Source organism: Cupressus sempervirens, chromosome 4 (assembly GCF_028749045.1).
Source record: "Cupressus sempervirens isolate cs-2001-9-10 chromosome 4, ASM2874904v1, whole genome shotgun sequence".
In the NCBI taxonomy this organism is placed as follows: Eukaryota; Viridiplantae; Streptophyta; class Pinopsida; order Cupressales; family Cupressaceae; genus Cupressus; species Cupressus sempervirens.
In genome coordinates this window covers 231,966,543-231,992,157 of record NC_143121.1, presented here as the reverse complement: position 1 = coordinate 231,992,157, position 25,615 = coordinate 231,966,543, and the positions used below count along the sequence as shown (strand labels likewise).

The following is a 25,615-nucleotide window of genomic DNA, read 5'->3' as shown; positions in this document are numbered from 1 at the left end:
GAATCTAATTTTGTCAATCTAATTGCACTCCAATCACTTGATCTTTTACCTTAAGATTCCATCACAACAGAGTTTCACTATGGCAAAGCCCGAGACACCTCCTTCGTATTCTGATTTTCTCTAAGGACTGTTTGAAAGTTGTTGGATCTGGAGTTCAACCAAGGTTGGATTTTTGACCTTACTTGGGCTCACCCAAGTTGGCAAGTGTTGGTTGAATTTTCACGTTTCCAATTGATTTATCCTTCTTTTCTGTTATATCACAACATATTTTTGTCAAAACATAACTCCAGCCAAGTCATGCACATTATCATCCTTTTAGTAAAATAATTTGGAAGAGGTTAGAAATAATTTTCATTAAAAATAAAATATTTAATAATTATGAAGGGTTAAATATTATGGTTGGTGGACAATAATTTATCCAAATTATTTACATACCAAATAAATTAGTTCTTGATAAAGAACTAATTTAAAAAGCTTGTAAAAGGAGATGTAAGTGTTGGTGAAAATAAAAACACATAGTTTTATCCTTGAAATAAATTAATTCTTTTAAGAATTAATCATTATAATTTTTAATTTATATTTGTATTGCTTCTGCAAGAGAGTTATAGGTGGGGAAATTAAAGTTGGGAGAAAAATCATGAAAATGAGTTCAGTGAAAAGGAGTTATGGGTAGTTACCAAACTACTTCAATGTGAGTTCTTTAAAAGGGGATGGATTTTATTGTAAAAGGCTTCCCTCCTCCACGGGAAAACTTTTGTAACCAAATTCTAAAATCTATTTCAGAGAAAGGAGTGAGTGGAAATGATATTTCGTTGCCAAGTGATTAATACTTGTTTTCCTCATGAATTTATTTTTCTTGTTAGTAGTCTGTGTGCTATTGGAGAGAAAGTGATTTTGTTAATGTTGGTAGCTTCAGTTGGATGAACCCACGAGACTAAACTGAAGACATATATATATATATATATATATATATATATATATATATATATATATATATATATATATATATATATATATATATATATATATATAGAATTAAATAATTAATTTTTATATTAATTAAATAATAATGAATAGACATGTCTCATGAAGGGACATGTTTCTCCATGTGTTTTCCACATTATAAGAGAGATTGCTGCTCTTGGAAAACATATACTGAAGAGGCAATGTCAATACATTTGTAGCGAGCCTAATATAACAACATGGTATCAAAGCTAAGTTCATAAGATGAAAAACAGATGTAGATGAGAGTAAGAGAATGATTGCCCAAGAAACTATAATGAATGCTCGATTCTCATTTTTTCACTGACAACAAGAAATATGCATCGAATAATCTGGTGGATTGAAGTGTCGTTAGAACATGAAGAAAGGAAGAGGTGGTTGAGTGATATACCTTGGTGTGATATCCCTTACTACGAAAAGCATTATTTGAGCTCATAAGTCACTGCAAATCTAACTTAACCATTGGATTTAGGATTTTTGATAGTGGTCAACACTGAAATGTGAAGTAGGAAGAGATATTCCCAATATTGGGAAAACCAAAATCACCATTTATTTCTATTTTCATTTGGACCAGGGGCTTAATCCTCGCAACATGAATAAACATGATCAGAATAACCACTTGTGTATATATCATTACCTTTTTATTTTGTAAAGAGCACTTCTAGTAGCGTCTCCGAATGCAAGAATGCCAGATTTGAGTACAAAGCGCAAATACATCATATTATCGTGGTTATGATCCATACGCAAATACCAAAAAGGAATTTAAACAAAGGCGCTCTTGGTTAAAGGTTAATAGATGTGCATCTTGTCTATAGGAGATTCCACTTGATGCTCAAAAGTTCGTTCTTTGATTGCTTTGTGGTGATTTAGTTATAACTATTCTGTCTGGTTGTAAGAAGTTAAAACTATCCTGTAATTGGCCACTCGATAGAAGTCATTATATATAAGAATGAAGGACCGATGGCTGATGAAAATTGTGATGTGGAGGCTCAATGAAAAAGAAAGTAAAATGGTATCATTGAATAAATAAGTATCAAACAAACCGAATGAAAAAGTAGTGAGGATGATTATCATTGATTAGAAGTGTAAAAGAGGGACTGACACCTCATATCAACACTGAAGCCATCGTGGAAGATATGAGGAGGTGAGTATTATAAGAGGATCTTAAGGTATGTCCTCGCTGCCTATTTACATGATTTGACTTGAAATTAATTATTAAATGAATAAAATTTATAAATACGAGCCAACTCACATTAACGTGTCATCATTAATAAGTATTTATGAATTCATTTCTATGGATAGATATGCATGTACATATATGATGATTATGTAGGTATATTAAGTAATAAAATGTGAAACATAGATTAAAGCTATAAACTTAGAAGGCTGAAATATATATATATGTTCAAAGTATATATTTAAATTAGATCTTTATCTATGTTACATTGGAATGATCTTATATCATTATGTAGAATTATCCTTGAGTATTATGTTAGTCTCTCTTATTCTTTTATTTCAATACGTACCATAAGAGCTATTTGCCTTGAGCTTTTCTGAGGATGATCTTGCAGGAAAGGGAGGATTGATATCAGATTCAGAGGGAGTCTAATGCCCCATCATAAACATCATTGGATGAGGAGCTTAGATGATTTATATTCAGAGGGAGTTCGAAAGTCCATATATGTGAATGTATGATTTTAATAGGCCTACCCCCTGTGTACGTCATGAGGAAGTGACTACTTCCAAATGATTATAACTTGTATTTGTAGAAGTTATTGGAAGGTGACAATCTTACAATAACTTAAATCATGATATACATTTTATGTAAATGTTGAAATAAATCATGATAAATTATATCTTGTAAATCAACAACTAAGTGTTAGATGTCATTCACTTGATGGTCTATGAGTTTTTTTATAGATATATGATAGGTATTCGGTGAATATCATATGTTGATATTCTGTAGGCCATTACCTTATTGTGTACTTGGTGAATATCATATGTTGATATTTTGCAGGCCATTACTTAGAGTATTTGGTGAATATCATATGTTGATATTTTGGAAGCCAATACTCATGATATCAAATGTGATATCAAAATGGTGGATATCTTTTGATCAAAGATATCCTTAAGTTTTTCCATTCTATATATTACCAATGGTATCATATCTCTGTGTTTATCCTTCCTAGTTAGGAGGGAGTGTTAATGTTGGTAGCTTCAGTTGGATAAACCCATGAGACTAAATTGAATCTCTCTCTCTCTCTCTCTCTCTATATATATATATATATATATATATAATAATGAAGACATGTTCCATGAAGGTACATGTCTCTCCATGTGTTTTAACAATATAAGAAAGAGATCACTGCTCTTGGAAATCATATGCTGTGTAATGGCCCTCCTCAAATCTGCTCTCAAAAAAATGCTGATGAAAACTTAAGGAATTTCATCAAACAAATCACATGCAAGGGACGTATGACTGATATAGTTTTTCAGCTGGCTTTAAATGACTCTTTTTTCAATTTGCATCAATGAGAATCTTGTGCTAGAAGACTCCAAATGGACTACACAATAGCCTAACATGAGTGTGCTACTAATTTTGACAATATTCAATGCATATATATGATCTAAGCATGAGAAATGAACACCTACAGCCAACTGGCATTTTTACAAACAGTTGTTATGCAACTAACTAGCTGATAAATAATGATATTGAATTGCTTAAATGATACCAACAACTATTATCTTCTTAATTTGCAATGAAATTTCTAATACAATGCTCATGAAATATGGCCAAGACTTTTGGCATTTACATGGATTACAAAATGATAATGCTGGTATAATGCACACTTACAGCTGAAACTTATAACACCTAAAAATAGCAATACTATAAAGGAACCTGGTTGTAGATGGCTGTAATAATTTTCTTCAATGCTGCCCCTTCTGCTTTGCTTTTTCGAACTGCTTTTTCAGACTGCTTTTTTGGACTGCTTTTTCGGTTCCGCTTTTTTAGACTGCTTTTTCGGCCTGCTTTTTCGGTTCCGCTTTTCGGACTACTTTTCGTATCTGCTTTTTCAGACTGCTACCCTGTTGAATCTCAAGACCATATCTTTCAATGGTGTCAAGATTTCCAGCTTGAAGGGATTTCGTCCTTCAAACTATTGAGACATAATCTCCAGAAAATTTTTCAATTTCTTTAATATTTTTCAAGCATACTAAAAAGAAGCTCTTCCCTTTCTTTTATAGTGTTCTCACAAGAGCTCAATCCTTCGTTTTCTCAATGTGGGATAAAACATCACTCCCTTTATGTAACTTATGTCTCCAATGTGTTATAAAATAAAGGGGACTCTTTTAATTTAAATATTTCCCACAAACTATAGTCTATGCATTAATAAAGTTAAATATTTAAATTTAACTTTATAAAATAGCTTTATTAATACATAACAAATCTTATCAATGATAAACAAGTCTTTTTGCCGATTTTAAACAATTACCATTGACATACAGTTGCCATTGGATGTCCGACCATATCCAAGATGACTTACTATAAATAGTAAGTATGCCCAAAGTTGTCTCGAAACCCCTCAAAAAGACCTGCAACTGAAACTATCTAGGCCAAATGGCCTCTAAGCCCCTTTAATGTCCTGGTTAGCCTACGGGACCGTGGGGAAATAGGCTAACGACAACATCATGCTATGAATGCTAAAAAGGGGACATTACAGTCCGCCCTTCCCAAAACTGCGTGTCCCCAAGCAATGGTCGAACAACAACCCAATCAATCCACGTGGATCCCAAATGTAGTCATGAACTATACTGCTGTCAGTCAACATAGGCTCCTGCAACAACCTCTGAAAATTAACCAAGAGGAATCCATAATCAAATTGGCGAATACAACTCACCCAAAATCCAAAGTCAGGAACCCATGAGAAACAAGCTCTCGAAATATCAAAACCCAAGTAGAGTGGATAACGCAAACTGCCAACATAGTAAATACCATCAACACATCCCACTAGCCTATGTGGAATGTACAATACAATTCTGCAACAATGATGAATACTTCCGCATGAAACTGCACCAAATACAAAGAATCCACACACTGCACACCTACTGCAATTAACACAACTCTACAGATCACCGGTCACTGTCTCATAACCATAACACCCATGCACTGCTAATGGTGAATAGTCATTACACGGTAGATAGCAAAAACGAGAGCCCAGACCAAACCTGTCTGCCATCAACTCCTCAACACATGGATCAAAAGCAAACCGATGGACATATCCTACAGTATAATGCCAGTAAAAAGAACCAATCCCAATCAAAGACTCATCCTGCAGACATGATACAATCAGCTGTGACTGATCATAAGCTAAGTCAGAGGATGATATAGCCAAGAGTGCAGAATCAACAACAACATCACTAGTCTTTGTGCCCTCCAAGTCAAACATACCACAATGCTCAGCTGCAGCGCCCAACTCAACTGAACCTGCCTCCAGTGGAAACGGACCAAATATGCCAATACTAGTGTCATGGATAGATATATCCTCATCTCCATTGCCTCTATCAACCTCGACCATGGACATTCTCGGATCACCAGACACCACAGTCAGTGACTGTACAAAATCTGGTAAAGACTGAAGTCGTTCCAACTCCACGGTCACCTCAGCTAAATGAAACTGTGACTCCTCGAAAGCCAATTGTGTACTCTCAAGAAACTCAGAAGTCACCTCAAGCTGCTGAGTAAGCTTACTCACCTCATCTTCCTTGACCAGTAATGCGTCATATGCTGTACTGCCCCACTCCATAAGATAATCTCTATCGACTACCAACTGCATATAATTCTGTCTCAAAATCCGGATAGCCTCCCATAAAGAGTGGATCTCTGTCGAGGAAAGATAATTGCCTCCCTGCTCATCACTAGCAGGAGAACCCCATCCATAAACTGCTAACAACTGACGAGCAGCATCGAAATGCTCGCAAGCGATAGAAATGTCTTGCTCGCAAACTCTCAGCTGACTAGACACATGATTGTGCTGACTGGTCAAACTCCTATACTCTACCCCTGGTACACTGTCCAAAGGAGTAACCTCAGAATGGCTATCATCTGTAATACTGCCATCCAAATTTTGCAGTCCAACTGCTGAACTTGTATCATCAAACGGAGTGACTGAGGCATCAACATAAACCTCTGTATCAAAGGAAATTGTTGAAGAGACTAAGTCCTCAAAACTGTCCACAACATCCCCCTGGGTGTCATCTGTAATAATCAGATCTTGGGACTCTTCTGTAAACTTTGTCATATCTGAAGATCATCAACCCATTCCAACAAGAATGGTCGACTGGATACATGAACAATGCCCAACAAAAGTGTGTAAAAACTAATTCTAGCATCAAACAAGCTGCTGGCATGGATGAGAACTACACCTGGCAAGCTACTAATCAAGTCCATGATGGTGCAACAGATACTACTACCAAAGAATGATAAATATCTCTGGTCAAAACGATCCCAAGTACTAAGGTAAGGATCCCAACATCTAATCCATGAACGGAAACCAACTGGCAATTCAAGTAAACTTCTCACCTGAGTAATGTGAACAATACCAACTGACTTCACGCACCTGTCAACAGTCTCTGAATCCAGAGTGTAATGCTAGACGTACTCATATCATCATCAATATGTGACCCGACTGTAAAAGGAAACTGAGTCCTTGCTATATGCCCTAACTCCCGAACTGAACTCACCTCAAGACAACGCTTGTCCACATGTCTCTCAGAATCTTGGAGAGCCAACTTCATTGCCTCCATGCCTTCCTTGATCTGCTGTAAGTCATCACAAGAAGAACCTGTTGTGACTCCTTTTTGTCTCTCCTGCAGTTGAATCATCCAAATGTGATTCTCAATCAATCCATGTATCCTATCATGATGAGATAAAGCCGTGACAATATTCTTGTCCCTTGGCTTCAGCTGGCGTGCCAAACCAAGTAAAGAGCTACTAGCCTCTATGTCATGTGAAGAAGCATCCAACTGTGCCTGATACTCACTTTCTGCAAAGTCCTAAATGCTCACTTTCTAATCAAGTGTACTATCCTCAAACATGACAGTATCCTCAACTGCTTTAACTTCATCCAGCCCATCTGTACTAGAATCACTATCTGTGTCAATCGCACAATCTGGTGTGCCTGTGATATCACCTTCTGGCTCAACCTGCACAACGTCTGTAACCCCTTCTACCTGTGAAGATGATGCAGATAAACCATTACCTGAAGATATGCTAATGTCTCCCTGTATCGAATCAGCATGTCTGTTAAACTCCTCATACAAGTTTCTGCCTATCATAGGGAAGGTACGATCCTTAGGCCTATCAAAACGTTCAATTAGTCTCTCCTTAAACTCCACATATGAGGTAATGTGTGCATGACCCATAGTGACCATACCATGATGCCACCACTCGTGTGCTAACCCATCTAGGTGAATTGCTGCATACTTAATAGCTTCTTCCTCAGGCATAGGGTTCATTTGAAAGTATGTGTCAAGCCTTTGGACCCAAGCTCTTGCTGTAGACTTCCCCGAGCCATCATAATATGGTAATTGAAGTTTCCCTACTTTCTTCCGTAGCTCATAGCTCTGGTTCTTGTCATGTCCACGAGGCATATGCTTCATTCGCACATCTATATACTCCCTAAAGGTAATTGCAGCAGTAAAATTTGGACCTCCGGCTTCCTAATCTCTCCTCAGCTGGTCCTGTATATCAGTGATTTGGGGCTCTGGTACGGGCTGCTCTGGAGCTCTAGGAGGAAATGTGGGAATCATGGGCCTCAAACTCACTGTCCTAACTTGCTGGGGTGCATGATCGAAATTGTTTTCAACTTGTTCACCTCCACTATGTGTCCCATCTTGATTATTCCCATTTTGATTGTTACCATTTTGATTGTTACCATTCTGATTATTTCCTCCACCTACGTTAGTATTCAACCCCATTTGACAAGCCATCATCTGCATCATAAGCTCCAATCTCTGACTCTGTTCCTGTGCTCTCCGCTCTGCTGATCGCTGTCCCTGTGCTAAGGTGTCTAATAACTGTAAGAATCTTTCCTTTCCCTGATCTGGACTGGCATTCATTTTGTCAAACATTTTTCTCTCTATCTGGCTAATCCAAATTCCCAATAAGACCTCCATAGGATGGCAGGAAACCGCTCTGATACCACTGTAATGGCCCTCCTCAAATTTGCTCTGAAAAAAATGCTGATGAAAGCTCAAGGAATTTCATCAAACAAATCACATGCAAGGGACGTATGACTGATATAGTTTTTCAGCTGGCTTTAAATGACTCTTTTTTCAATTTGCATCAATGAGAATCTTGTGCTAGAAGACTCCAAATGGACTACACAATAGCCTAACATGAGTGCTACTAATTTTGACAATATTTAGTGCATATATATGATCTAAGCATGAGAAATGAACACCTACAGCCAACTGACATTTTTACAAGCAGTTGTTATGCAACTAACTAGCTGATAAATAATGATATTGAATTGCTTAAATGATACCAACAACTATTATCTTCTTAATTTGCAATGAAATTTCTAATACAATGCTCATGAAATATGGCCAAGACTTTTGGCATTTACATGGATTACAAAATGATAATGCTGGTATAATGCACACTTACAGCTGAAACTTATAACACCTAAAAAAGCAATACTATAAAGGAACTTGGTTGTAGATGGCTGTAATAATTTTCTTCAATGCTGCCCCTTCTGCTTTGCTTTTTCAAACTGCTTTTTCAGTTCCGCTTTTTCGGACTGCTTTTTCGGCCTACTTTTTCAGTTCCGCTTTTTGGACTACTTTTCGTATCTGCTTTTTTAGACTGATACCTTGTTGAATCTCAAGACCATATCTTTCAATGACGTCAAGATTTCCAGCTTGAAGGGATTTCGTCTTTCAAACTATTGAGACATAATCTCCAGAAAATTTTCCAATTTCTTTGATATTTTCCAAGCATACTAAAAAGCAGCTCTTCCCTTTCTTTTATAGTGTTCTCACAAGAGCTCAATCCTTCGTTTTCTCAATGTGGGATAAAACATCACTCCCTTTATGTAACTTATGTCTCCAATATGTTATAAAATAAAGGGGACTCTTTTAATTTAAATATTTTCCACAAACTATAGTCTATGCATTAATAAAGTTAAATATTTAAATTTAACTTTATAAAATAGCTTTATCAATACATAACAAATCTTATCAATGATAAACAAGTCTTTTTGCCAATTTTAAACAATTACCATCGACATACCGTTGCCACTGGATATCCGACCATATCCAAGATGACTTACTATAAATAGTAAGTATGCCCAAAGTTGTCTCGAAACCCCTCAAAAAGACCTGCAACTAAAACTATCTAGGCCAAATGGCCTCTAAGCCCCTTTAATGTCCTGGTTAGCCTACGGGACCGTGGGGAAATAGGCTAACGACAACATCATGCTATGAATGCTAAAAAGGGGACATTACATACTGAAGAGGCAATGTTAATACAGTTGCAGCGATCCTGATATAACAACACATTAGAGGGATAATGATAGTCTATGCGCTATCATTATTTTTCGGATTGTTTATTTGCTGATTTCAAAATTTTAAAATAGTTTGTGTGCTAGATATATTCTCATTTGATTTACCTACAGAAATTTATTCTACTGTTCTATATTATCTAGAGCTGTAATAATTATTAATGGACTTTGTTCTGTTGATAATTAATGGCTCTCTATTTTGCTTACAAATATTTGTTTAAAGAAGAGGGAAAATTAAAATTATTTTCATATTCAAAAATCAAGATCTAAGGCTGCTGCTCCCTTTTCAAGCAGAGGAGAATCACCTTGTTCATGGCAATTTATCCAAATGTTACAAGATTTTGTCATTTCTGTCGGGCAGATTTGGTAAATAAAGCACAATGACAAATTACTTGCTAACAATTTCTACCACTTTTTCATTGGCAATCCAGTTCGTTTTACAATATTTTTTCCATCAGCAAGAAGTTGGTCGTAATTTATTTTACTGTTAGCAACCAGTGATTTCCACCTTCAAATCACTGGTTTATCCTTTCAATCACATCTTTCAAAGTGCAAGGAAAGGGAGGGGTGTTCAAGTGAGAGCCTTGTTTTGGAGCTCCAAGGAAGTAGGAATTCCGACCTCTCTTGGGCTCATTGAACCTCAATGAGGTCGGAATGCTGACCTCACTTGGACTCAGCCAAAGGGTCTTAAGAATCTTAAACTTCTGTTTGTAATTTAATTGCTTAGCATCATGACTTCTTAACTCTTATCTTGCACTTCAACACTTAAAAGGTTTTCAATTTCATTTCACCCACTCTCAACTCAAACTTATCTCCGCACCTGCAACTCTGATTTACATTTGTCCTTGCTCAGATTTCCATTGATCAAATTGAAACTCAATCAACTTTCATTTTTGTTGCATCACACTTCAGTTTGTAAGTATAAAGCCCTACATCTGGGCAGAAATCAAAAGTTGGTTGCCTGCTAGGAGCCCGAAGGAGGTCGAAATTCCGACCTGCCTTGGGCTCAACCGAACAGTCCAAAATTTTCGAAGTGTTAACTTGCTGCTGGAGCATAGAGGATTTATATAAAACTACATCATTTTCCTTTCTTATACTTTAAGTTATATTTTTTATATAAATACTGTCAGGATGTTTGAGATGGGTTCAGATCCAGTCTTTGGAGATTTTAGATTTTGGGAGATTCTAAAAAATTCAGTCTTAGCTAAATTTCATGAATCAACATGCCTCCACTTGTGTTCTTTTCCACAACTTTTCTTGACTCTCTAAGATAAATTTGATATTGGAACTGGGATTTTCCAAAGATTCTTATTCAATTCATCACAAATCCCTTGACTTTCATTCCAGCTCCTTGACTAGCTTGGCCCTGTTCTCACTAACTTGACTCTCTAATGAGCTAAAGTTGCTTAAACTCATCTCTTGGACTTGAAGACTTGAAAATTGCCACTGAACTAAGACTACCACGGACAACTACCTAACTGCCAAGTGAAAAGAGGGGGTCCCCATTTGCAATGTGGCGATGGTGTGAAAACCTCACAATAGGACCTAGGTAGTGACATACAGATTAACTTATTTCCTGGCCATGAGTATTTCCTAGATCCATGCTGTCTAGGGATTGTGTTTGCATTTCAATGAACAAACCATGATGCAGCGGCAGGAATCTCTTGTGATCCAGATCAAGATTAAGATTATCATATTATAAATTCAGTCTAAGTAGTAGAGTTTGTGGGGAAGGCAACAATGAAGTGCTTAGGATTATTGCTAGTGCAAACAATGACATGAATTTATCCTGGCTGTCACTGCCTCAAGTAGTTTTACAGGTTTTAATTAGATTCTGCACACAAATTTTTCCAGTAAGGACTTCTTTAATGTTTGTCCAAGGTCAGACCAAAAAGCCAATTTCTAATTTGGTTTAAATTAAATCTGTTAATAAATAAAAGGAATTCTGAACCTTTTTTATCTGAGTTGAGTTTGTATGTTTAATAGTGAGTTGTTTAAGGAGATAATTCAGTAGTATTACATTTTGATGCTATCGTTTCTTTTAAAATCAAATAATTAGTAGAAACTGGAGGTGTAAACAATGCTAGGGTTAGGCAACTAAATTAGGGATACTACAATGGTACTAGAACCTTTGATCTTGCTAGCCTTCAGAGAACATCTTGAGGTTCACAGTCAAAGAGACTTGAGGGTCTTTGAAAGGAAGAGGTCATAGGTGATGCAAAGCATCCTACTCCAATACAACTCCTAGGGTGCTGATTGACCCAAACTCCATTGAAGGTTCTTGTTTCATAGAAATGAGGCATTTAACAAGTTTAAATCTCCTTTCAACTTGACAATCTCCACAAGTATCTATACCCGATCCCAAGATTCATCTCACAACTTCATCCTTGACTCAAGAGGCTCACTAGTGCACTCCATCATGGTTTGACACCTTTAAGGAAAACAATAAACTTCCTATGTCTTTGACTGATCTAAGAAACATTAACCCATCATAACTCAAGGCTGCTTACGACTCCCTACAAAGGCTTGAACCTATGTTATGCTGCCATGAGTTTTCATTGTTTGAGGACAAGCAATATGTTGATGTCAGTTTTGTACCACTACATAACATATAGGAATTGAATACTTGATACGGATTATCAAACGCTCAACCCTCTCTTGAAAAGTAAATACTCATGAAGAACATGAGAAAAATTCCAATGTTCCTTCCACCTGTGGATACTAACTCAGTTATATTAATGTGATTTGTTGGTTAATCACATAGGCGGGCTTACGTTATTCATTCAAGGATGTTGGACTTTGCTGTGATGATGACAAAATCTAGCTTTGCAATGTATATTGGTGCCAAATGATGTTGATGGTGATGATGGAGAATACGTTTACCAATAATGCTCCTAGCTTTCTAACTTTCTTCTTGAATGAACTCCAACTACTGAACTACTCGCTGCTTTGCTCCTACTCCTATGAATGGGAAGATTAGCAAATGGACGGGGATCAAATATGATGAAAGCTTACCGGTGGCTCTACCTCCATAGATGCAATGATTTAAGGGAAAAGAAACTAGATTACCACACAAGGCTTCCTAACAAGCTGCTAGGATGCTAGTGGCCTAGTTATAAATCCCTATCAAACATCCACTAATATCACCATGCAACTATCCATCTATTCTTACTCTTAACAACTTCTTTGAAATAAAATCTACTTTAACAACTTCAATGAAATTTAACTCTAACTATTGGAAGTAGAAACCATGCAACAACACCAAGTGTTCTTAAGAAACATACAAGTCACAACAATGATAAGAGAAGCAATTTTTGTATTATCTTAAGCAACAATTTTCTTCAACCCTTGGAAGTAGAAACCATGCAATAACACGAAGTGTTCTTAATCAGCATGCAAGACACAACAATGATAAGAGAAGCAATTTTGGTATTATCTAAGCAACAATTTTCTTCAACCCTTTACAAATGAGAGCAAATGGCCTTATATAGAGGCCAAAATTACAACCAACGGTAGAGATTAAGAGGCATAATCAAGGATCCAAATCAAATCCCAGAAACCCTAATTAGGGTTGCCACCCCATCGGCCAATGAGAAGACACCACCTCATCAATGGATCGATGGAAAAAAAGGAAAAGTGGCAACCAATGAGAAGGCACCAAAATGGTAGCCAATCAGAATCAGACGCTTATCCTACCCAAAAGAAAGGAGAAATTGCCACATGGGCTTACATCAAATCATCTTCTAATATAATTCTACCCTTTTCTTTCATCTTTTTAGCCAAAGCAAAGAACTTTGCCAGCCTGTCGTTGACTTCCTTCATGGGAGAGCAAGGTGTGTGCTTCATCTTGAACTTAGCTGAATTCACCATGTTGCTTGCTGCTTGTAGTGTTTTTGCATTATCCTTCTCATACTCTTTCGCATATCCGATAAAGACACTGAGGGAGGCAAGGGTGCCCAAATGTTTCTTCTTGATGGTGACCTTCCCCAACTCATCCAACCTCGACCTAAACTCTGTCTCACTAATGCTCTCCTTTTTGATACCTTCAAAATCAAGTGCAACCCCAACATTGCTCATTATGGTTGAAATAGAAGTGTCAACGCCTGGGCTATGCTGTGCAATTTCATTCCGTATCTCTTCAAGTATCCTCAATCTGATGGTCAAGGCAACATACCAAGACTCCACCGTACTCATTCCTCCTTCATCCACCAACTTGGTTTTTTCCAAATATCTCTCTGGTAGCCCAATAAATTCTTGTAGCCTAGGAATGTCTAAGTCCTTGACTGGAAGGAAATCCTTCCACTCCCCTTCAAATGTCCTGAATTTGTCTCTAATAGCCACTAATGACCTGAATGTCGAGATAAAGGAAGGCAAGAAATTTCACCCATTTTGAAATATGTCATTGATCCAATCTTTGATTTCGTGCAATTGAGCTGATATCTCTTCTATGTTTCTCCCGCTGTCTTGAGGAAGGGCTGCCTGATGCAACTATTGGATAGGCTGGCAATCTCTCCAATACTTGTTTTTGGCCTCCAACTTTACAATTCTCTCGTTTACCTTCCTCAACCTTTCTCTAATTGAAACCATGCCTTCCTGGATCTCCTCACGTTCCATGTCGTCCATCATTCTTCCCAAGTTATGCTCAACTATCTCATACGCTTGAGCTACAATCTCATCCATTGCCTTGCTAACCTTTGGTATAACAATCTGAACTTTCCAGTGACCATCATCATTGCTCCTAATTACCTTCGCCACCATTTTTGCAATTTGTTTCTGTTTCTCACCATCTTCTCCACTAACCCTTGAATATCTTCAACTGTTCGGACAATCACCACCTCGCTTCTTGGCATAAACATTTGCCTTAAACATAGCGGTGCAGTGCATCTCCCCAAATTTGGATTCGGTTCGACTAGCAAAGCATCACCAACAGCCTTGGGCACTTGGCTTATTTCTTCAATATCAATTGGCCTATCCTCTTCTTTACTAATGACTGCCACATCATCTCCATGTTGGCTCTCCAAGAGAGGAGAGTATTTGGTACTGTCACTATAACCACTTGATTCCGAATCAAAGCTCACCTCTACCAAAACCCTTTATCTACTTGTATTAATCTCTTGGCTCCTAGCCTCAATTATGCTCTCGCTTGACGGTGCTGCATTCTGTCTCTTTGTTGGAGGCTCTTGATGTTCTTTACTTTTCTCAACCTCCAAATCTCTTTTCTTGCTCTTAACTACTCTTTGTTGTTGGCTACTGCCCCCACCTTTCTGTCCAACCAACTCCACTGAACCTTCTTTCTCCGGTTTCATCATCTCATAAGACTTACCTTCTGACTTTGTAATTGTCTTAACTTCTCATTGTACCATGACTCAGTGTGTAGATCAACTGTCTTTGTAATTGCCTCTAAGGAAAGATCCCGATGATCATCCCAATCCATTGGACCCAATTCTGTTCCATTCATTATATCATAATCCTCTCTTAGCACATTTTCATTGTCTTCCAGTTGATCGGGAATATCAAGGCCTCTCCATCTGATTGCCCTCATCATGCCCACTGACAGTCTTGAGAAAGCTAGCTTCCTCACATGAAAGTCATCTTGTGCATTTGCCCAAAAATATTCTATAGTAGGAATATGTTTGAATGTGTTTACGTAAGATGCCTTTATAAGACCATTAGGATCGAATCCTTGTCTTGCTCTATACCATCCTAGATGATACCATTCTAACTCTTTCTCTATAGTTGCAAAGGTGATAGAATTGGGGCAAGTATCACTGCCTATTCCAAATGAGAAGGTAATCCTTGTCTCACCTCAAACTTCATCATCTTGTCATAATGCTCAAGTTGCCTAGCCAGCTCCATCAAATCTATCTTGTTGGATGGGTACCTTGGAAGTCTCTTGGGACAAACTTTACTTCCTGCTACTCTAATATATGTAAATTGTGGAAATTGGATGAACCAACTCCCATACTTCTTAACTTTTGCTTCTGCTTCCGATGAGAGCCTCTTAGCAGGTGTCCCTTGTAATACCCTCACCGTCTTTATGGAAAAGGCATCATAAAACATCTTAAAATCTTTGGTGTTGTGCAAATGAAGTTGTGGATAACACTCATGCACCAAACATTGCCCCGACCCATTGCCAATCACTCCTAAGACCTTAAGTCCAGGATTTTCATATAGTCTCGTAATCAGATAGAAAAGGTAGGATCCCATGTAGAATTGCTTTTGATTTTGCACTATCCTAAGTTGCAACTCTAAATTTTCACTTGTAATTCTAGCTTAATCAAATTTTCTCTTTCCATTTTCAATTTCATCAATAAAATAGTACATCCAATTCTCGAATAGGATACCTTGAGCCATGCCCATGATTCGGCTGAGAAGCACAATAAGATCGTCATACTCCAGTTTGAAATCTGACTTGGTGAGCTTTGACGACTTGTTAACTCCCTTCTTGCCTTCGTGTAACCAATTTTGCTTTAGATGAATGAAGTAGGCCTCCAGATTATCCTAAAATAACTTAGCCACCCGATCCATCATTACCACTATCATGCCTCTATAATGGGGAATATTGAATACTTCTTCGACCACTTGTCTACTGATGTTAGCCAACACTCTCTTCCCTTCATCAAAAATGATGCACTTGGTCACATATCAAATTGGGATGCACACTCCATTACCAATTCCGAACAAGGCAAGATAGGAGGGAAAGCCGTCACGTGTACAATTTTGCTCTTGTACATCTTCTTCGCCATGGGGGATTGTCCTTCCTTCAATCTATCCTTCAACTGTACCGTGTTCACTGTACCGATATTGGTATACTTATTTGCCTCACTTTTGAGAAGAAGGTGGTCTTAGGCATCATGTCTTCCTTGTTTTTTTTGGTATTCGTTCCCTTTGGGTTCTTGCTTGCACTAACATCTACCATCCTAAACACTTATTTTTGCCCCTTCGTTCTAAATGGTATGGACTACACTTATCAATCTCCAACCTTCTTTCTATCGATGGAATCTAGCTTATTTCTGCCTCTTCAAGTCCCATCTCTACATTTATCAATCTCCAGACTTTAATCCTAAGGGTGGGACTACCACTTATTTCTGCCTCTTCGTTATTTTAGGATGGACTACACTTATCAATCTCCAAACTTCATCCTAGGGTGGTCTAGCTTATTTTTGCCTCTCCAAGTGTCCTATCATGAAATCTACACTTATATCTCCCAACTTTAGCCTATCAATGGAAATGATGAAGTGGTGGATGAAAAGTACCAGAAGAAGATAAGGCAAACGAACCAAGCAAGAACAAGGAATAGAATCCGTCTTTAAACCCAAGCTTCATCCCTTAAAATGAATAGAATTTTATCTGAAATTTGCCTTTACCAATAATCGGGCCTCTTCAAATTCAGATCAGATCTCAGAAATTTCAATCCTCCAACAAAATATGATGCCCTAGCAAATGAAATGCTTGCAAAAATCTGCTCATGCCACTGAATTTTTTCCTCCTTGCCAAAATTGCCCAATTTGAAGAAAATTGCTGCCCTAGGGCAGAAAAATCTGCTCTAAATCAGAATTTCGGTTCTCCAAATTTGCCCAAAATTGTTAAAATTCAGACCTTAAATTGTCTTGCTAATTCACCAAATAAAATCGCAGCCCTTGGAGGAAAAATCAGACCCCAAAAAATGCTACCAATCTCGCAAAAATCAGGCCTTTTCACCAAAATTCGACCTAGCTGGAAATCCACCCAACTTGAAAAAAATGGGAATTGCTCCTCCAAATTGGCCTCGGGCAGTAATTGCCCATCCAAGGAGGAAAAAAAATCGCTGCCAATTAATGGAAAAATCAGACTTCACAAAATTGCCCTAGCTAGAAATCTGCCCAACTTAAGAAAATCACACATCCAAGGAGGAGGAGGAGAGAAGGAACGAGGAAATAAGAGGGGGGAAGTGCCTCATATACCAAACTTTTTGCCTATCCAAGTGGGCCGACCTGCCTGGAGGGAAAACAAAATTAACTTAGTCCCTTAATTAATGGCCCAGATTGAAATGCATCATTAAATAGTGGCAATTGATGCTGCTGTGATCACTAGAGGTCAGAATAGCCACCGGTCGGATGGATAGGCTGTTAGGAGGGATTCCAAGGTCTAGCCAGTTGGGTGGTTGACACTCTAACACTAGGATGCTCAGGTGGCAAGACAAGATGGTGTTCCCACGCCTTTTCCTGTGCAAGGTAGGGCCATTCTCAGGTGAGAGGGAGAGGGGATACACTAGGTCCGTGGTTGGGTGGTTAAGCCTTTGTCAATGCTTCTCTTCTTCACCAATGCCAAGACTTGCACAAGACAGATCAGGATTACATTCTTAGCCTAATGCGGATAACTGGTATCTTATTTCCTTTCTATTTAGTTAGACATGTAGTTATTTATGTTGCTATTTCCTTTCCATAGATGAAATGATATTTGAATGTACCAATTAATTAATTATCCTTCTATTTCATGTATGCATCAGTTAGATAATGATCTCTCTTTCCCATTTGTTAGCTATTTTATTTCACGAGAATCAGTTAATCTGTTATAACAGCTAACTCCTTTCCCATGAACATGTAAATTTGCTTATTTTTGAATGTTTAACTAGGAGTTTAAATAAAGGTTAGGAATACGGGTCATTACACCTAAATTAGTGCTAGTGCCATTGCCTCAAGTATTGTCACAGAATTCGGGCAAATTCTCTTGAAATCTGCTAGTGCACACTAACTTTTCCAGCAAGGCAGACTTCCTTTATATTTGGTTGGGTCCAGAAATCGAATTCTAGTTTGAATGTCTCTAAATCTGTTGATATATTCCAAGATTACTGGACTTGTTTATCTGAGATGGGTTTGGTGCTGAACAGTGAATTGTTTAAGGAGAATATAATATTACGTTCTGATGCTATTGTTTCTTTTATGCATGCATGTATTGTGAAATCAAGACGGGGATAAGTTTTAGTTGAAATTTAAAGGTATCCTTCTGACAGTTTGAGGGTAACCCAACATTTTTTAAACCCAAATTTGGAAAAATTAGTGTCACCTATGATAAACGAAAGAAGTCATGAGATTCTTTGGGTAGCATATTTTGTGCTAAGCTCAATTACATTTGATCCTAATAGTTTGGGCATATTGTAAATATATCTCATTTTATTGGACTCAGATCTTCATAGACAATCCTAGATTTGTTAGGTTAAGTACTTCTTTCTAGTTTTGTGTTTTCATTAGAGATAATAAAAGCACACTTAACTTGGATTATATGCACATAATAGATAAGTGAGACACCATTTATCATGTATAAAGAATAGAGCATCCCAACAATCACAATCTGGCTGTCTACTTTGTTAAAACCTGAAAGGATTTTCCCTTGCATACATTTTGGGCCCCAGAGGCAAGCACACAATTTGTTTTTCATGCCACCATAGGTTGATTTACCTTGACTGTTAGGAGAGGTTCTACTGGAATGCTTAGTTTCCTCTTGTTTGTAATGGTCTCTTCAGTGCTGGACACTCTACTGTGACAGTAATTCAAGATCTTGCCTTGCCGCTTTCAAATTGATTGTTGATGAGTTGTTTGTTCTTCCAATTGGAGCCTTGCTATAGATATGTGATAATACCACCCCCCTGAATTTTTGTTCTTCTTTGATCTTCACGATTTTTGTTCTTGTCCCAGGGATCTTTCTTCTTGTTCTTGATTTCTATGGTTCTATATTTAACTGCTTTAGGGTTACCCACTCGTATTTTCTTTCACTTCTTTGGCTCTAAATGTTAAATGTTTATGTTTTGCGTTCTGAAACCATGTAAATTGCTATATGGAGTCGATTTACCTATTTTTAAATCAGATGTGGACATTAATATAATTTCTTCTTATTTTTCAATAAGCCTTAAATTAAAATTAATGAAGTTTGAGCTACTAAAATCATGCATAATTTCTCTCAAGAATACAATAATGTTTTATCGGTAGTATCTGGGTGGGTTTCTCCTCTATTTTTTAGTCTTCTTTTGAATTTTTTGAATGTTGGTAACATATTATGTTTGAAAATTGAGTGATTCAAAAAAATCGTGCAACAGATTGACAGGAGTCAACCTAATTTCATGTCTTACAGTCCAACTTGTGCTTGTTTTTGTAATGGAAATGAACAGTTGCAAGTGATTTTAGAAGCATGCATTTGAAACTAAATAATGCAAAATGGTATACTTTCATGTGTTGGTCTACTAACCTACATTCTTATGACTTATATCTTTTGAAGGATAGCATTGGAGTTTATCGAGGGACATGGAGATAGTAATGCTAAATTGTATTAACTTGTGGGGCAATGGGCACTTGATTCCACGTGGCCCCTTGAGGGAATCTCTTAAAGAGTTGAGGCGGGCAGATTTGATTGTCCTACATCATGCAGATTTGGTATGTACACAGTTGAAGTTAGCAAGAGTTTAAGTTTTTGTTATGTTTTAATATTAGTATGCAGTTGATCCTACTCATCCTTCTTCCTCTAGGGCATATTCTACGAACTTAGGCCTTTACTCAATGTGCTTGAATATTGTTTGCTGTTCTTACAAATTTGGGAAATCACTATATCTTTAATCATTTTGATTTGGCTATGTTATTTCTCTTTAAAAAAGGGAGCATCTATAAGCATGGCAATGAGACTAAGTTGGCTCCTTAATATATCATGTTAGATTGTAAATATTCTTTTCATAGCTAGTTAATTAATACCTCTTTCTAGGTCAACCTATTCACATTGCTCGAGCCTCTACTTAGTGAGTTTTGGGTTTTGTCTCACCTCATGTAGTTGAGACACGTTTCCTCATTTTGTGATTTTTCTTTACACACCTGCCACTTGCTCACACACTTGTCAAGTGAGCTCAGAACTGTTCCATATTTGGAGGGGTAGTCAGCCATTGTCTCCTACTTTCTCACATTCTCATCCTTGCCTATGTAAGCAAGGTCACTATGTACATTTTACACGCTCTCATTATATAATAGATATAATTTGTACTTCTTTTGTTTCACCAAGTAGAAGGTTATATTGTGCATTTTGATTTTGGCTGATTCAGACACATTGAACTAATGAAATAATTTGTTTGGCTTTAGGATGAGTGCTCATATCAATATTGATTGACTAATATTGGAATGATACTCTATGGCAGATTGAACAGGCATTGGTGTCCAATCTTTGTTTTCATCTTCGTGCTTATTTGCTCCTTGTTTCCCATAATTTGAGTGGTCCCCCTTAACATGGTTTTTTGTATTCACACTTGAACAATATGGTTGGAATATAGCCTCCTTATGGTTGTCTCTTCTACTCATGGTTTCATTACTTCAGTGTCGTATTTCTTAGTCACTTCTTCAACTCTGAGATTGATCTCAATGGTAGATCAATGTCTATTATTAGCGTCAAAATTGAAAGAAAGTAGAGGTCCCACACTAATTTATGATGGGAAATATTTGCAAAAACCAAACCAATCAAACAATTACAAGTAAATAAACACAAATGCAATTTACCATAGTTGATAAACTTGGACTTGGCAATAATTGGGTAGGCTAAAAAAATTTAAAAACTCAGGACTCCGCAAAATTCAGCAATTTCTTCAAACACTTTATATACATAAATGTTTAAAATTATTCTTCAAAATACACATCACTAAATTTGTTGACCATGTTACTCTTTTTCATCATATATGTTACATCCCAATTTTTGACCTAGCTTGAAATATAGCTGTTGAGGTTCACATGAAGTCAATTGGCAGTCTAATTTGATATAATCTGGTGAAATGATAAAATGGTTGTTATGATTTCAAATGAAGATGACATGTTAGTTGATCGTTAATCGCGAATCCATGGAATTAAGATTAAAGGTTAACTGTTATGATTATTTAAATTAAATAATTTAATTACTAAGAAATTTCTTGCAGGGAGCATGTCAAAGGGGTGGAAGCATTGTCAGAAAAGAATTAGGCAGGGCATCACCATCATTGGGCAGACGGGTAAAAGATCTAGCTAGAATACATGTGCAGGACTTGCATGAGTTATTTAATAATTTAATAAAAAAATAATTGAGATAAAATATAAAACGTATCTTAAAGGATTTTAATTTATCTTTCGTCATATTATTTTAATAATGATTTATATTCATGCATTTAATAAATAAAATGATTTTTGGCACTATTATAATTTAATAATTAATAAGTAATGTTACAAATAAGATTATAATAATGTTCGATTTATAATAATTGTATTATTATAATTTTCAAATTATAATCTCCCAATTCTTCTTTCCAAATTCTTATTTTTCTTTTGTTCTTTTCATAGTCGATTTTATGTTTGGTATCCAAATGGTCTTCTTGGGAATTTGAGGGATTCTTGTAACTATTTGGGAAGCCGATGAGTCAAGTTAAAACTTTATATTAATTAGAGTATCGATGATTGCTTTTAATAATATTTTTCTTTTTGGTACCCGACTACCATTATTAATTGCGGCAATAGCATTTGGGGCCTTTGGAATTCCTTAGCGTCACATATTCTTATATACCTGCGATTTTATTATATGCTGGGGTGCGATGAAGGTATGGACTGCTGTATTCCTGCGAGTTCATTTTAAAATTTGTAGCAGGCTAGCAGCACTTTTCCAATCCAACATGTCGTACAAGTTCTGTTTTACTGAAGATTTACGCAATATTTATACTTTGGAGTTTTTTTTTGCAAGCAAACCAATGAAGAGATAATGCAAATCGACTCCAGAGAGTTCTAGACTTATACTGTTTATGTGGTAGTCAATCTCACATTTGGAGCTGTGTATAGTTGAAACGTTTTTGAATCTATTCTTTCCTTTCGATCTTTATTCCATGCTAATTGATGTTTTGTTATCATTTCCTTATCATATTTAAATAGAATCTGATGCTGAAAATATATTCAATCTATATGGTGAATGCGTGTACACATAATCATAAGCTTCTTAAATGAAATTCAATGGGTCATGTATTAGAGCATATGCTGTTCATTTGGGATTATCTCCGCCTTAGATTAATGAACCTATCTGAATACAAGTAATTGTGTTTGTGTTTCACAGTTTCTTCTTTCTTGTTTGTTGCCGGCTACATATTGATAGAGCTAAGAATAAAGTAAATTGTTTTACAAATCCTTTTCACCTTGGTTGAGTATTCATCCATAGCCGGCTAGGCAAGTTGAATAGAGATCAATTCATAATAGTAGCTGTTGGTAATCTGAGATTTACATGAGATCATTTACCAAATATTCTTGAGTTATATCATTTATGAAATCTGTTGGTAATTGTAATAAATTGATTGATTATATGAAACCACACCATGCACATGCTATCATAATTTTCTAAGCACATTTAGAATACTATTAATACGAGGAAATTCGCTAGCAGATAAGCCATGAAATGGTGAAGAGGAGGAATTTAATCTGCAAGAATGTAGAAGAGAATTTAGTTATGATTAAATTAATTAATTAAATATTCAATTTTGATATCTTTAAAGAACATAATTATGTGATCACAAAGTGTGAAATGCCGGAGGTATGTAATAGCTCTTGCACATTCCTGTTATTGTGATCTCCTGTTGCCAAGTCGTATGGTGAAGTTAATTATCAAGAAGTCCAGTGAATGGTAAGATGATCCCTGTCAATTTTGGGTAGGGAGGGCCAATCTCGTTAGAGATCGTGTGGGGATATATATATATATTGTGGTCTGAGGTTGGGTGGTTAAGCCCCTGGTAATGTTTCACCTCTCTCAAGATGTTGTATATGCATCAGATAGAGATAAGCCATGCAATCAATTGTTTATCGGAGACAGGTATTATCATTTTTGTTTATGAGAAGGTAAGATTAAATTGAAGCATTTCATTGTTATCATTATTTTAATTTCATATAAATGAATATTGAATATAAGTAATTATCTAATCTTGAGAAATTGTCACAGATAAGCAATCAGAAGGAAAAGTAATCCGAAGCCCTGATTGATTGTGTGATAGTTGGAACTTTAATTGATACAGTGGTATTGGAAGCCCTAACTGAATCCATGGTATCGAAAGCCCTAGTTGAATCCGTGGTTGCGGAGGCCCTAAATTGAATCCGTCGTCGCAGAAACCCTAGATAAAATCCGTGGTCGCGGAAGCGCTAAATTGAATCTGTGGTTGCGGAAGCCCTAAGTGGTAAAGCGGTATCAGAAGCCCTAAATAAACCAAAGGTAATTGATGCCCTAATTGGTAAGATGATATGTGATGCCGTAATTTAAGTTATATTGTTATTTAGTTGTATTCATCAAATGATTTTTGAGATAGTAGTCGATTTGAGAAATTGTTATGGTGTATTTGTGGACTAACCGGGTGGTTGCAGAAGCATACTTATATGATCTTCAGTCTCAGTTTTTCGAGGTATGTGATTTCAATTTCTAAAGTAATTTCATTAAAAGGTATTTCAAGTATTTAGTTAAGAAATTTTTGTTTAACTGACTTCAACAGTAAATCTTCTTCACATGAACATGAATGATGTAACTGCTTTTTTATGAAATCGAAGTTATAACTGTATTTTATGCTTATGTTAGATGTTAATTTAGACCCAGGAAATCTGGATGTTACAATATATAAATCAAAATTAGAATTTATATTTACCATAGGCTAAAAAACAAGTTCAATTTTAATTGTGTTATAATGGCACTTCCACTAGCCATGTCATATGTAGAAGTTGCCTCATCTAAAAGAATTTTTGGCAAATTGTGCAATAATAATGTCTAAGTAGGCACACTCAAGTTTTTTGTATCTAGCTACATCTAGACCGGATATCATGCATGTATTTGGAATGGTTTCTACATTTCAGGCAACAACTAAAGAAACTCATGTCAAAGCAGTGGACATGATTTTCTGGTACCTAAAATCAACAATAAATTTTGGTTTCAGGTATCTAAAGAGTGAATTTCAATTGGATTGCATACGCTAATGTAGATTGGTCGGATGTATAGATGACCAAAAGAGTACAAGTGGAGGAGAATTCTTTCTTGGTGACAATCTTGTGCCATGTCTACTTAAAAAGCATAATACATTGCAGCAACTTCCACTTGCACTCAGGTGTTATACATGAAGCAAAACTTAGAAGAGCTGAAGGTAGAATTTGATGAACCCAAGCATCGATGTTAAACTGCATTTTGTTGTTCACCATTAATGAGAAAGGGGGGCATTGTTGAACACATGTTGTCATTGATGCCAAAAGAGTGCCAAAGGGGAGTCAAGAGATTGTGCTCACTAATGTTAATAGAAGATTATAATGTTTCTTTAATGGCTATCTTAGTTAGTCTTTAGTTTATTATGTAGTTTCTATTATCGTCTTTAGTTCACGATTGCTTATTTTTAAAACACCGTCTTTGTAGATCTATATAAGGAGCCTTTGTCTCCTCTATTTAATACAACAATATTGACTTAACATAAGATGATATCTGAGTGGGTTGATATATAAATATATATGTAAAATCTAGTGAATTTTTTATGAAAAATTCAAGCCTCTTTTGTTTTGGATATTTTTTCAGAAATTTGTTTTTCGATTTTTTATAATAAAAATTGTCAGAGGTATTTTATGGATTTTTTTGTAGTTAGTCTTCAAAGATTTCTGCCAAAAATCGCGAGCCTAGTCGAGGTTTTTGATTGTGGGATTTTTTGGTTTGAGCAGAAGTCTCTAATTTTCGAGGGTTGCGTGTATTGAAATGTACTTGCATGTGCTGTTTTACCATGCAAAGTCTCGTGTTTTGTCATATGAAGGTTTCTGTGTTAATGTTATAGCTTCAGTCAGATTGATTTATCATAAATTGTGTAAATCAATTATCATGATTACGAAGTTGTTCATCGTTGCCCCAGACTAATAATCTTTAGATAATATTATAAATTTACACACACACATATATTATACTGAGTATTTATATATATAAAAATATACATATTTGATTAATAATAATATCTCATGATTCTTGTCAAGGCAAATAATAATAATAATTATGATCAAACTGAGTGATTATATTCCAAAAGAATTGGTTCCATT

At 36.3% G+C, this 25,615-nt stretch overlaps 1 protein-coding gene across 4 annotated transcripts in view; it reads left to right on the top strand.

The window, feature by feature from the left end:
- Nucleotides 1–25,615, top strand: part of LPXK (tetraacyldisaccharide 4'-kinase family protein) — a 97,127-nt gene that overhangs the window by 52,715 nt on the left and 18,797 nt on the right. For 3 of the 4 annotated variants that reach the window (XM_089824856.1, XM_089824855.1, XM_089824857.1), the window contains exon 4: nt 19,823–19,972. In XM_089824856.1, coding sequence (XP_089680982.1) covers nt 19,823–19,972 — 150 coding nt within the window. Of the gene's footprint in view, nt 1–19,822; nt 19,973–21,483; nt 21,556–25,615 lie in introns of all 4 variants that reach the window. The other variant, XM_089824854.1, reaches the window with a different exon arrangement.